The sequence below is a fragment of the Hypanus sabinus genome, unplaced genomic scaffold (genome assembly GCF_030144855.1).
Source record: "Hypanus sabinus isolate sHypSab1 unplaced genomic scaffold, sHypSab1.hap1 scaffold_251, whole genome shotgun sequence".
NCBI lineage: Eukaryota > Metazoa > Chordata > Chondrichthyes > Myliobatiformes > Dasyatidae > Hypanus > Hypanus sabinus.
Genome location: NW_026780634.1, coordinates 408,724 through 423,397, shown reverse-complemented (window position 1 = coordinate 423,397; position 14,674 = coordinate 408,724). Strand labels below are relative to the sequence as shown.

The 14,674-nt window shown below is 47.0% G+C and overlaps 1 protein-coding gene across 1 annotated transcript in view; it reads right to left on the bottom strand.

Moving 5' to 3' along the window:
• Window positions 1-14,464, bottom strand: part of LOC132388025 (NACHT, LRR and PYD domains-containing protein 3-like) — a 56,298-nt gene extending 41,834 nt beyond the window's left edge. Inside the window, exons 1-3 of the mRNA XM_059960366.1 lie at window positions 14,390-14,464; window positions 12,915-12,986; window positions 6,158-6,271 (exon numbers count right to left, since the gene is read on the bottom strand). Of these exons, the coding sequence (XP_059816349.1) occupies window positions 6,158-6,271; window positions 12,915-12,986; window positions 14,390-14,464 (261 nt within the window). The remainder of the gene's footprint in view (window positions 1-6,157; window positions 6,272-12,914; window positions 12,987-14,389) is intronic.
• Window positions 14,465-14,674: the final 210 nt, after the last annotated feature.

Sequence of the window (14,674 nt, the reverse complement as noted above, 5' to 3'; positions counted from 1 at the left end):
GTTGGCCTTTGTTACAAGGGGAATTGAATACAAGAGCAAGGATGTCCTTTTGCATTTGTACAGGGCCCTGGTGAGACCACACCTGGAATATTGTGTACAGTTTTGGTCTCCAGGTTTAAGGAAGGACATTCTGGCAATTGAGGAAGCGCAGCGTAGATTCACTAGGTTGATTCCTGGGATGGCAGGGCTGTCTTACGCAGAGAGATTGTAGAGATTGGGCTTGTACACGCTGGAATTGAGGAGATTGAGAGGGGATCTGATTGAAACGTTTAAGATAATTAAAGGATTTGATAGGATTGAGGCAGGAAATATGTTCCAGATGTTGGGAGAGTCCAGTACCAGAGGGTACTTATTCATTGAGAATAAGAGGTCAGTTATTTAAAACAGAGTTGAGGAAGAGCTTCTTCTCCCAGAGAGTTGTGGAGGTGTGGAATGCACTGCCTCGGAAGACGGTGGAGGCCAATTCTCTGGATGCTTTCAAGAAGGAGCTAGATAGATATCTGATGGATAGGGGAATCAAGGGATATGGGGACAAGGCAGGGACTGGGTATTGGTCGTGAATGATCAGCCATGATCTCAGAATGGCGGTGCAGACTCGAGGGGCCGAATGGTCTATTTCTGCACCTATTGTCTATTGTCTATTGTCTATAACATCGGTCGGATTAGAAAGTTAATAAATTCGTTAGTTCCTTTCCAACTTTCATGTGCTGGCCGAGGTGCCACTGAAGCAAAGGAAGCTTTGTCTCCGGAATATAATCACTGGTTGCCTCTTCTGACTCTGGCCTCCCTCCTGCCCACTGTGTTCATAAAATGCGTTTTCCAATTGGGACCCAAAAATTGTAAAATGCAATGATCTTTAATATATATTTTCACGCCAGCTGCATTTGACCGCGTGTAAAGCCTGAGGAACATATTTCTGAAAACATGATTTTTTTTCCCAAAACTTGATAGACCACTGTAAGTTCTTGAAATGCTGACCATGACGTATTGTTCTGGTGACAAATCAGTTTCACTGTTGCTGAAAAAAATAAGGCATTTTCGAGACATTAATGAGTGGCATAGGATTGTAAAGGCAGAAGTACAAGTAGGAGCTGGTGAGACTCGTGATACGATTTCAAGGTAATACTCCCTCAATGTTGGCAAACAGGAAGTGACGTGCAAAATAAGGTTGTGGACTACATCTGCAAATTCAGCCGCCCTGGCTAAGGATCAGGGACGGGAATTTGCGCCTCAGCCAGAGATGGTGGGTGTCAAGGATAATTATTTCACGGAGATTCCGCGGAGCACCATTCAGATCTTTTCCCCTCAGCATGTACGGAATTTCACAACCATCTACCGTCGTTATCTGTGTTCTTCGCTTTCCGTTTCGTTGCTGATATTCGATCGAACAGATTGCACTAAGATTAAACGACTTTGCAAAACGGTTCAATTTTATTCAACTGGTAATCGCTACGATTATATTATTCCGTCAGGTACACTCATTCCAATCATTGACACACATTACACTCGCTTTAAGAGGAATCTTCCTGTTGTATTTACCCTGATGGTTTATTCTGTTTGGCAGTGAACATGGTGATCATATTCATCCTGTCTCGGAAAAAGTGCGGCCTCTCCAGAGTTGTCACGTGCTATCTGGTTGCCATGGCAGCGGCGGATCTTCTGGTTCTTATCCTGGACTTGATATTGAGCAAGATTCCTCTTACGTACATGCAGCACTCGGTTTTCGACCGCTCAATGCCCAAGGTGTGTAATGTCCACGCTGCTCTGATTTACACCGCAACCGACTGTTCGGTCTGGTTCACCGTCACGTTCACCTTGGATCGGTTTGTCGCTATTTGTTGCCAAAAGATGAAAACAAAATATTGCACGCGGAAAACCGCGGCCGTGGTTTTGGTGACAGTGACTGTGATCAGCAATTTAAAGAATATTTACTGGTATTTTCGACTGTCAGAGGAATACGCATGGGTAATTGCTCCATTCATTTGTCAACAGAGATATCATAATTTCAATTACACGAATCAAATTGACATATTTTATTCCTTCCTCACCCCTGTACTCCCATTTGTGCTGATTCTGCTGACGAACGGCCTCACTGTCAGGCACGTCTTAATCACCAGCAGAGCCCGCAGGAGACTCAGAGTTCCCGGTAACGGACAGAGTGCCAGAGACCCGGAGATGGAGAAACGCAGGAAATCCCTCGTTTTATTGCTGATGGTCTCGGGTAATTTCATCCTGTTGTGGGCACCTTTCAGTGTGTTCTCTGCGTGGGATCGGCTCTATTATCTTCCCATACGTTTGCTTCCGCCAGATTCCCTTCGAGAGCTGGGCATCATTCTGCAGCTTCTGAGCTGTTGTACAAACACGGCCCTTTACGCCGTTACACAGGCCAAGTTCAGGGAGCAGCTAAAGAATGTGGTAAAATCTCCGCTTGCCCTCATTGTTCCGAAAAAGTCGTGACTTAGTGGCGTCGCCCGTCCAGATAACACGAGGTTCTATATATTGCGGGCATTTTCTGTCCCTCTTGGCCTGGCGATATCCTTATTCCTGTCACACCTCACAAGCGGAAATTGCATAGACAAACCCCTTATGCAGCTGCAATGCTGGTCCCGAATCCACTGGCTCATTTCCCTTCTTTGCCCTACTGATTGTAGTGCATTTCGCCCCATGGTTCCACCGTACATTGCTCTGTTCTCCCGATACGTTGGTCCAGCTGCAAGGCCATATTCCTGCGAGGGCATCAGTGTTCCCGAAACAACCCGTTCGTTCCCGACAGTGGCGGCTGAATTGATGCTACAAGTCCATTGACAAATGAATTGGTGCCTCTTCCTGCAGCCACAATGAGCTGGTCATTCTCATGTACCTGGCCTACAATTTGCCACACCGCCGCAGATCAGGTTGTACCCTTTCTGAAAACAATCTTGACTCTCGAGATCTCTGTTCCCAACTCCAGGGAGAGATTGTCCACCGACATCTTTTCCAAAGCCATGCAACTGACTCTAACAGTTATCCTGAAGATACCAACTGAAAAACGGATACTCGCAAAAGTGCTATTCCATTCTATCATTTCCTTTGATGAGAATTTCATCTCCAGACATTTTACAGCCAATGGACATTCCCTTCCACCATGATCGATGCTTCTATCTCCATTCTCTGACGCATTTCCCTCAGGTAACATCACTCCATTCCACCCAGAATAATAAAAAGGATTGGGTCTCCTTGTCCTCAGGTAACACGCCACGAGCCTCCGCATGCAAGAGATTTCAACGTAACTTCCACCATCTCCATAGCCTCTCTACCACCAGGCACAACTTCCCCTCCCCCATCTCCGGTTTCTGCTGATCGTCCTCTGCGCGACTCCATTGTTTACCAGCGGTGCCCACAAGTCTCTCTTATTCCTGTAACCATACTGCAGACATTATTTCCAGCAGGTACTGGTTATTCAAGGGCAATGGAGATCACACTGGCGACACACTGCATTTCCAGTGTCCGCTGACTTGCAAGAAATAAAATGCTGATACTCCATCCAGTTACAGTCGTAAAAACCCATTGTCATCAATGATGTCATCTACAATCCCTGTCAGACCAGTATGTTACTGTTGCCGCGGAAAGAATTCTCCTGAAAGTTGTTATGAGATAGATATTATCGAGTTTGGAGGAGAGATATTTTTGAACAAGGGCCCCATCGAGTGGCCACACGGACGGAGGAAGATAGACACATTTAACATTAATTGTTGTTATTCTGATCTCAATAATATCGGGAATAGCCCAAACAGTTGACAGTAAAGCTCGCTGTTTTATTTTTAAGTATCACATTGTATCGTGTTTATACTTGGAGGGATCTGATGTGACCGGGCCTTCTCCAGACACACAAATAGTTCTACTAGTGGTGACATTTCCTCACATTAATTAAGCTGCTCATGCTGCTTCACTTTATTGTTCACAATGAGAATGTCGCTCCTTATCCTGTCAATCGCAAAGATAACGATGATATCTGAATATGAACACGTCCGTCAGCTGAACCATACTGCTAAACATGAATCGCAGATATCAGAGGCAGTAATGATAGTTCTTATCCAGACCCAACTCAGATTTGATTCGGATAAATGTATTGAACTGGCAATTGTCGCAGAACGGATGACAGGTACAGAGCCTGTAAAAATATTCACATTTCAAACCGAACCCCCTCCCCACACTTTGAAGACCCTTGTAGCCATGGGCGCTCACATGGATCCCAGCCGTTCCTGCCGTTTTGTTGGTTACGTGGAACGGTCCGTGTTCCGAGCCGACACCGGTGTCACTGCCCGACTTCTCCCGCGCGACACTGACGACAGCATTGCTGCCGCTTCCTGCACGCTGCTCGTTGGCTTCATCAACCAGCTCCAATTTCCATCACGCATTTTGTTTTACCTGATCCATTTCCAACAGCTCACTCCCCTTCTCAATCTCCCTTTCTCTGTCTCCTGAGCCAGCTTATCTGCTATCGTACACAATAAACCCATCGACTCACACAGCTCCCTGGACTATACTTCACCCATCCTGTTACTGGTAAAAATGTCATCCTCTTCTCAATCTCCCTTTCCCTGTCTTCTGAGCCAGCTTATCTGCTGCCGTACTTCATAAACCCATCGACTCACACAGCTACCTGGACTATATTTCACTCATCCAGTTACTGGTATAAATGTCATCCCATTCTCAATCTCCCTTTCTCTGTCTCCTGAGCCAGCTTATCTACTGTCGTACATCATAAACACACCGACTCACACAGCTACCTGGACTATACTTCACCCATCCTGTTACTGGTAAAAACGTCATCCCCTTCTCTCAACTCCTCCCCCCTCCGCCGCTTACGTTCTCAGCCTGAGGCGTTTCATTTCAGAACAACGGAGATGTTTCTTTCTTCTTCAGAGAAGGGTGCTTCCCTCCCTTCACCATCAACGCTGTCCTCAAAGTCGTTTCTTCCATTTCGCACAGGTCTGTCCTCACTCCAACCTCCCGCCACCTCACTAAGGATAGGGACCTGCCAACTCACCAGACACGGCGTCCAGCGCATAATTCTCTGTAATTCCTACATTACTAACGTGATCCCAACAACAAGCAACAACATTACTAACGTGATCCCAACAACAAGCACATCTTCCCTTCCCCTACTCCCAGTCTGCGCTTTCCAGGGATCTCTTCCTACGCGACTGTCGTCACTGATCTCCTTCCTGGCACTTATCTTGCAATCTGAACAATTGATACACCCTCCCCTGCACATTATCCCTCACTAATATTCATGTCCTCATACTGTCCTCCTAGGTGAGGCGACACTTCAACTCTGGGTCTGTTGGGTCATTAATTGTACCTACTGCTCCGGTGCGGCCTCTTGTATATCTGTGATACTGGACGTTGATTGGGAAATTGCTTCACCGAGCACATCCGTTCCGTCCGTCAGAAAAAGCGGGACCTTCCAGTAGCCACCTACTTAAATTCCACTTCCCATTCCCATTCTGACCTGCCCGTCCATGGCCTCCTCTACTGTCGGAGTCAGGCCACATTCATTGTTCTTGCGGAGCCTGTGTCGCCTTCAACCAGATGGCAGGAATATCGATTTTTCGAAGTTCTTGCAATGTTCACCTACTGCAACATTCCCCATTCCTATTGCCCACTCTAACCCAATCTGCCCCTGCCACTAACTACCCCCTGGTCCTCCTCCACCTTTTCTTTCCTCTATGGCCTTCTGTCCTCTCCTATTAGATTCCTCTTCTCCGCCCTTTAACCTCCCAGCTCGTTAACTCACCACTGCCCCCATCCCGGTTTCACGCTTGCACATGTGGTTCTTCCTCCCCTTCACCCAACATCGAAATCTGTCTCCAGTCCTGACGCCGGGTACAGTTTGTAATTACGTGTCAATAATTTCTAACACGGTATCAATGTTTGGTATCCGCACAAACCGGGGTTTAGGGCGGGAAAGCTGTCTCAATCACAAGCGTTTAGCGGGAACGGAGACTGTCTTCCCTAGACCTGTGCAGCCAAGGAAACCGCGCATTTTGATTCTGCGGCTCCTCCAGGATTGATTTTGTTCGAGGCTTATATGATTACTCAGCATTGTTCCAGTTGATTGTGTGTCTCAGCCCGTGTCTGGTAAAGTAAATAGGATACGGGGTTAGGATTGTACAGGGGGCAGTGTGCTTTCCACGCTTCCCATGGGGAGGATATTGTAGGCGAGCGTGGTGAACCGCAAGCCGAGCGTCCCATTGCTGAGGTTGGAGACATCTGCAAATGAAACAACCTGGAGATACGGCACAACTCTGAATCCGCTGACACCACAGGTGTGCACCTTCATACTGGCGGTTGCATCACTGAATCTGTTCGCATCCTTAAACCAATGTGCATCCCCATATTTGCCGACACCGCCCTAAAACTGGCTGACACTCCTAACAGGCTGACACTCCAAAATCCATAATAGATTACTCAGAGCAGGACTCATTTCAAACGGCACAGAAAATGACTGTTTCCAGAATAAAAATCCGCACGCATCCCAAATCCGTCTGGAACTGCAAATCCGCCGGAACACCGAAACCCGGTGTAACCCAAAATCCGTGTGTAACTCTATGTTCGACACAAGATGCATAAAACTGCGCACATGTCGAAATGAGAGCGCACACCTAAACCCATCTGCATGCCAAACCCGATGACAGGTTCACATGCACATTGAATTATGCAAAAGCAAGAGTCACTTCATGCATTTCACAAAATAGCTGCCTCAACGTCCAAAATCTAGAACTAAGTTTTGCTCTATGTACACTTATTATGAATATATCTATCAACGATACGATCTTGAGATTCATCACACACACGATCCACCGACATCACCAAATCCGCATGTACCCAAACCTGCCGCATATATCTCCAAATCTCTGCGCAGCTCCAAATTCGAAGGCGGCCCTATAAGTACAAATGTTTATCCCAGAGCTAGAATCATTTCAAACTTTTCTCAAGATAGCTTAATCCACATTAACAACAGCAACCAATCGAAATGGAACGTTAAAGTGCACTATTTATTGAAGTGTTTGTAAAAGAAACAACCTTGATATTTTCCATTACTCCAAATCCACAATTGCTCAGAAATCCGTGAAGACGCGCTTGAGATTCGTCACGACCACAAATACACCACATCCCGGAATCTGTGAGCACCCGAGGGCCGTGGACACCGTCAAGCCGACTGAAACCCAGCGATGCACATTCGATTTTTCCAAAAGAATCATTCACAAAATAGCAGCCCTCACCTGAAAGAAATAGCTAGAACATCTTCAATGTTTAAAGATCAGTTGTTATTAAAACTCAAATAAATGAAACTACTTTGAGATTTTAACAGCTCGGAATCGACTGGCACCCACAACTCCATGTGCACCCATATGCGCCGACCAACACCTAAACCTGCGAACATCACCAAAACCGTGTGCACCCCAAACACGCATGATAATCCCTGTGCGCACATACTTGGCGTCATTCTCATCAATAAGTGCGCACGACGTCTTCCGTATGCGCCCCCAAAGCTGCTGACATACCCACTTGCACATTAGTTTATCCCAGAGCAAGAAACATTTCCAGCAGATTACAAACACGACTTAAACAACCAAGTAGGTACTGTATAAAGTACAAGATTGAAAGTGCATTTGTTAATAAATTATCACAAACCGTCCACCGATAAGCTAAATCCCCGTGCACAATGACGACCATCAGTGGACCGGCCATTGCACACAAGTAGGCTAGTCGGCGAGTGTAGGACCGACAGGCTCTGTCTCAAAGGAGCCTTCGGCTCTGTGTAAAACGTCTGTAAGGTTCCATTTTTGTTATTTTTCCCTCTCTCACTGGACCATTTAGACGCCTGTGGTCTGCTCTCCGTGCCGGATTTTGGAGAGCTGGCGGTCCCAGGGTGTCCATGAAATGCATCCGGCTGCAGTTCCATGAAGACCGTGTTAGGGATCTGGATCGGAAACGGGATGACCTTCAGCTTGTGCGGGAGAGCGAGTTACAGGGATGTAGTCACCCCTAAGTTGCAGGAGGCGATTAGTTGGGTGCCCGTCAGGAGAAATGGTAATAGGCAGTTGCAACGGAACACACCGTGGCCATTTTGTCACAAGGTGTGGCATTGGGACCGGACCCAAATGCAAGACACAGACAGTGAACTACCAGGAACAGGACTAGGCGTGCGAAGGAAGCAGGGGAAGAGAGGAAGAAAGGACGCTGGACATTACACAGGCCCCGGACGAGACAGGGATTCCGGGCCTGGGCTAGGACTTGACCTGGATACCGGAACCAGGACATGAAACTGGGAACCAGGAGCTTGGTCTTGGACTTCGAGCCAGAGACTGGACAAGGACACAGAACCTGGGTCTTGACTCGAACTTGGACACCAGAACTAGGCGAAGACATGACGAGGTTACAGGATGAGGGGAGGCAACAGGACTGGACGTGAGATTCATGAACAGGACGTGGGAACACCAGCACTGGGCTGGGCAAGGTACTCCTGGGCCGGGCGTGGCACATGACAAGACGTGAACAGAAAGCCGTGGCTTCGACAAGACAAGGACCTTGACTAGGACTGGATGAGGCCCCGAAGCCTTGACATGGTCGAGGAAGAGAGAAGAACGCAGAACACTGAGCCTTGGACGAAGTAGAGTCAGGAGCATGGAGCACTGAGCCGGGACCCCTCCTTGGGTACAGGACTTAGGGCCGGGTCTCATCACACCGAACACAGAACCCGACGAGACAGTTCCTAACGCTAGTTAGCGGCAAAACAGCCGGACCTAACGAGCGAAGGCGTGGACACAGACAGTTCCAAACACGGCGAAGCTCCAAACACAGGCAAGGTGAGGCGGGGCTCCAGACACAGGCAAGGCGAGGCCAGGCGGGGCTCCAGGCAGAGGCAAGGCGAGGCTCCAGGCAAAGGCAGGGGGAGACCAGGCACCAGGAGGAAGGTGAAGGGAAGGGATGCAGACAGGTGGATCTGGGCAAGAGGCTCCAGGCAGGAAGGTAAAGGAAAGGGATGCAGACAGGGTGTTTTCACAGGAACAATCCAGCAGCCTGAGGCGTAATCCTGAAGGTATTTATGAGGTCAGCCAAACAAGAATAAGCTGCCTCAACAGAAACTAGGGAAACCCGGAAAACCTGGAATAAGGTACGTAGACCGGACAGTGAACCGGAATGCGGATTTCACGGACCATACCACGACACATTGCCATGAAAAGAAAGTATACCGCTTTGATACATTTTTCAGGGGTGACGTCCTGGAAGAATGCCGTGGCAACCTAGTTACAGGCACAGAACATGGGACGGTGGCGGAGAAGGGAAAGGGACAGAAGAAGGAACTGTAGCGATAGAGGATTCGATAGTGTGGGGAACAGACAGGAGACACTGTGGACGTAAACTGCACACTCGAAAGGTATGCTGCCTCCCAGGTGTCAGGGATGGGACGGCTCAGATCGCGTCCACAACATTTTTGGGGAGGGAGGTAAAAGTGAATATAGCATTCAGTCACGTTGTCAGGAAGGGCAGGCAGGTGATGGGACTTATTTGCAGCCAAAAGGTTGAGTCACAAATCATTAGGTGTGCAGGATCAGAAAGGACAGCAAGGTGTTGAATCTAAATGCTCGTCGTATCAGAAATCAGGTGGATGATATTGTGGCAATATTACAGATTGCCAGACATGATGTTGTAGCCATCACTGAAAGATGTTTGCAGTTGGGAACTGAATGTCCGAGGTTACATGTTATATCGGAGGGATAGAAAGTTAGGTAGAGGGGATGATGTGGGTCTACTGGGAAAGAATGCCTTAGAATCAGTAAAAGGATGTGATCGAGTATGGGAAGATCTTGCATCCTTGTGGGATGAGTTAAGAAAAATGCAAGGAAAAAGAATGTGGATGCCAGTTTTATACAGCCTCCCAACAGTGGCTGGGAGCTGGACCGTAGTTTACAACAGGAAATAGAAAAGGCTAATAAAAAGGAAATTATATGGTAGTCATGGGTGACTTTAACATGCAGGCCGATTGGGAAAATCAGTTTTGTAATGGATCTCAAGCAAGTGATTTCTTTGAATGCCTAAGAAATAGCCCTTTAGAGCAGTTTACCGTTGAACCTTCTAGAGGTTTAGGTATACTGGATTGGGTGTTACGTGAGTCGATTTGGCAGCTAAGGTAATAGAACGCTTCGGAAGCACTGATCACAATATGATTGTGTTCTACTTGAAATTTGATAAGTAGAAAGTGAAGTCTGAAGTAGCGGTATTTCATTGGAGTAAGGGAAATCACAGTGGTACGAGAGAGTAGCTGGTCAAAGTACAATCGATTGGTAGGAGCTACAGGCAGGGAGGTCAGCAGAGCATAAACGTCGTCTGTTTCTGTGAAAATGAAGAATGTGCAGGACATGTGTATCTCAAATTTTGATAAATACTCGAATTGTAAAATAGTACAACTATGGCTGACAAGGGAAGTCAAGGCGATTGTAAAAGCAAAAGAAAGGTCAAACAGCAAAGCAAAAATTAGTGGCTAGATAGACGATTGGGAAGTTTTGTTTAAACCTACAGAGAGCAACTAAAATGATCATTAAAAGGGAAAAGACAAAACATAAAAGCAAGGCAGCAAATAATATCAAAGTGGATTGTAAATGATTTTTCAAGTCTTTTAAAAATAAAAGAGAAATGAGAATGGATATTCGACCGCTAGAAAGTGAGGCAGGAGAAATAATCACGGGGGACTGATGAATTAAATCAGTATTTTGCACCAGTGTTCATTGTGGCAGATACTAGCTGTATGCCTGATGTTGTGGCGTGTGAAGGAAGATAAATGTGTACAGTTACTGTTAAAAGAGAGAAGGTGCCCATAGAGCTGAAAGACAGAAAGTTACGTAAGTCACACGGATCACAAGAACCGCATTCTGGGGTTCTGAAAGAGGTAGCATTAGAGATTCTGGTGCATTAGAAATGGCCTTTCAAAATCATTGAAATCTGTCATGATGCCAGAGGACTAAGAAATTGCAAACGCTACTCCTCTCTTTAGGAAAGGAGGAAGGCAGCAGAAAGGAAATTACAGAACAGTCACCTAGCTGCCATACCCTCTCCAGCAGCCCCCCCACTCAGTCTGATCCGCCTATACGGCCCCAATGACCACAAATCCCACTACGTTGTTTTCCACTGACTCTACCTCCCCATTTTCCAATGACCACATACCTCCCACATTTTCGCTGACTCCACACCTCCCCGTCAGCTCACACTGCGACTATTCCTCCCCAGCAGACCCCACAGCTCTCAGGCATCTGACATTGACCTCGGGCCTCTATCGAACAGCAACCAGCTCATACCTCACCCATCAGACACTGAAGCCGTCCTCATACACCACCTCCCCCATAAGCAGCGCGACTGCATCTCCACTTCCGGACTGGCTTGACCTGAAAAACAAGATCAGTGTGTCTAATCTTGATTCATAACCGCACATCAGCCACTTCCAGAGCACCCATCTGACTCCTCACGCTCAACGGACGCCCATTGTTCAACGACCACAGAACCCCACCACCCACCAGAAACATCCACAAGAGCAGCAACGCACAGCACACTCGCACCCCCAGTCATTTAACTGAACACTCTGCTCCCTCGGGATCCAGTATCTGTGAATCCTCGGGATGACGCCTTTCGGCATTTTGAACCCGTGATGCTTCGCGCGTCATTCTGCAGTTTCCCGTGGGCAGGAAAAGTCAACGTTGATTGCATCAGCACAAGTCAGGTTTAGTAGAGCGATAAGGACGAGAATCATCTGATACCGAATGGGGAAAGGAGAGAAAGAGGGAGGGCCATTCTTTGGAAAACCAGCATCCTTGACCACCACAGAAATAACCCAGAGAACGCTATGGAAGGTGGTCACTCGCCCGATTCAATATAACGTTGAGACTTTATAAAGCACTGTTAGGGCTGCACTTTCAGTGTTGTGAGCAGATTTGTGCTCCTCCGCTTAGAAGGGATCTGCTGAAACTAGGGAGTGCTCAGTCCTGGTTTACGAAAATGATTTCCGGATTTCACGGCTTGTCATATGAAGACGGTTTGTTGGCTCTGGCCCGGAATTCACTGGAAAACAGAAAAATGAGGTGTGACGTCATTGGAAATATTGAATGGTGAGAGATCTTGACAGAATAGATGTGGAATGGATAATATTTATGGTGAGAGAGTCTAGGACCAGAGGACGCTGCCTCAGAATAGAGGAGCGTCCTTGTAGAACGGCAAACAGAACTAATTTCGTTAGCCAGAGAGGGCTGAATCCTGTAATTCCTTGCCACGGGCAACTGCAGAGTCCAAGTCTTTATGTATATTTAAGACGGAAAGTGATAGATTCTTCATTCTGCAGGTCATGGATAGAAAAAAAACAAGACATTGGGGCTGAAAGTAAAATTGGATCAGCCATGATTAAATGGCGGAGCAGACTCGAGAGACCAACTTGACTAATTCTGCTCCTATTCTTAATGTCCTTATGGCCTTAACTGCTTTGCGCTGATGGTTATACGAGCCGTCTCGTTAACTTTGCTTCCTGTATCGTTTCGATATCTACACATGAATCGCCCGTTATCTGTGTGTGCAGTTACATTTGAAGACACCTGGTGACCCCATCTCTACCACAGGAGCAGGCAGCGCCTTCCAATCACAACCACTTATCGTTTGTACAACACCGCGTGTGTAGCCCAGGTGGTATCCCGGTAAATCTGCTCTTCATCCCCTTTCACGTTTCCACCGTCTTCCTAAGCTCAACATCTCAAGTTTGGTCTAACCTGTGCGTTACAGATCTGCAACATTTTCTCAGCAAGTTTGAGCTCGATTCCAGTCAAATGAAGGTCAGCACGCCTTCCTAACATTGCTCCCAGCTTGTTCATAGTTCAGAGCACATTTACCATCAAAGTGTGTATACAGTAGACAGCCTTGAGGTTCATCTTGTTGCAGGCGGCCACAAAGCAAAGAACCCGCTTAAAGAAAACAAAAACACACAGATTCAGGATTAAGGAAAACCCCGAGTCATTCCACAAGTATGTGAAGAGCAAGAGGATAAGATGTGAGCGAATAGGACCAATCAAGTGTGAGAATGGAAAAGTGTTTATGGAATCCGAGGAAATAACGGAGGTACTTAAAGAATAATTATTCACTACGGAAAAGGATCTTGGCGATTGTAGGGATGTCTTGCGGTGTACTGAAAAGCTTGAGAATGTGCCGGAGATTTTGGAAACCATCCAGTTGGATAAGTCTCCGGGACCGGACGGGATGTACCCTGAGCTGCTGTGGGAGCGAGGGTGGAGATTGCTGAGCCTGTGGCAATGATCTTTGCATCATCAATGAGGAGGGGAGAGGTTCCGGAGGATTGGAGGGTTGTGGATCTTGTTCTTCTATTCAAGAAAGGTACAGCCCGGGGGACTATAGGCCAGTGAGTTATACTTCAGTTGTTGATAAGTTGATGGAGAAGATCCTGACAGGCAGAACTTATGAACATTTATAGAGGCATAATATGATTCGGAATATTCTGCATTGCTTTCTCAACGGCAGTTCATGTCTTACGAGCCTGATTGAATTTTTGAGGATGTGACTAAGTACATTGACGAAGATAGAGCTGTAATGTCGTGTATATGGATTTTAACAAGGCATTTGATAAGAAACACCATGAAAGGCTTATTGAGAAAGAAAGGAGTCATGGGATCCAAGTGGGCATGGCTTTGTGGAACCAGAACTAGCTGTCCACAGAAGGCAACGTTTGGTTGTAGACGGGTCATATTCCGCATGGAGGCCGGTGACCAGGGGTGTGCCTCAGGGATCTGTTATGGGACTCCTATTCTTTGTGGTTTTTTTACTGACCTGGATGAGGATGTGGAGGGATAGGTTAGTAAATTTGCTGATGACACAAAGGTAGTGGGTTTTGTGGATAGTGTTTTGGGCTGTCAGAGTTTACAGCTGGACACTAATAGAATGCATATTGGTAGGTCAAATTATATAGTATTAATGACAAGACTCTTGGCAGTGTGAAGGATTAGAGGGATCTTGAGGTTAGAGTCCATAGGACACTCAAAGCAGCTACGCAGGTTAAGAAGGCATACAGTGTATTGGCCTTCATCAATTGTGAGATTGAGTTTAAGAGCGAGAGATAATGGTGCAGCTATTCAATGTGGTGATAATGGCTTCTAAATTGAATTTTCCTAATGTGTGTCCTTAATTGGCGATCCTGCATTTAGTTCTACCAGTGCACTGTGGAGGTAATCCCAAATACATAGGTATTTTATGTTAAAGCAAGAGATGAAGACATCTGTTTACGGAGTTGAATCTATGAAGAACAGAAAATATCATGCCAGTATTTACACCTGTTGGAGTCCGGTCTGGAGCCCACCTTCCGGGTCTTGCTCCGGTCCGCGGACATCTGACTCCGGGCCTTGCAGCCAGCTCTCCTACAACACGGAGCCATTGGATCATCTTGGCTTAAGGATGTACACCTGTTGCCTATTAGGAGGATGGTGTTTATCAGGGGCTAGGGGACTGAGCCTAGCTGTGGGGTCGTCCTGCTCCGAAGCTCTGTACCTGGACCGCCGGCTCTGGACCCTGTCTGTATCCTGCTCTACCCTGGTTGCCGACCTGCTCGGAATCCTGTTCTGCCCTGGTTGCCGCCCTGCTCGGA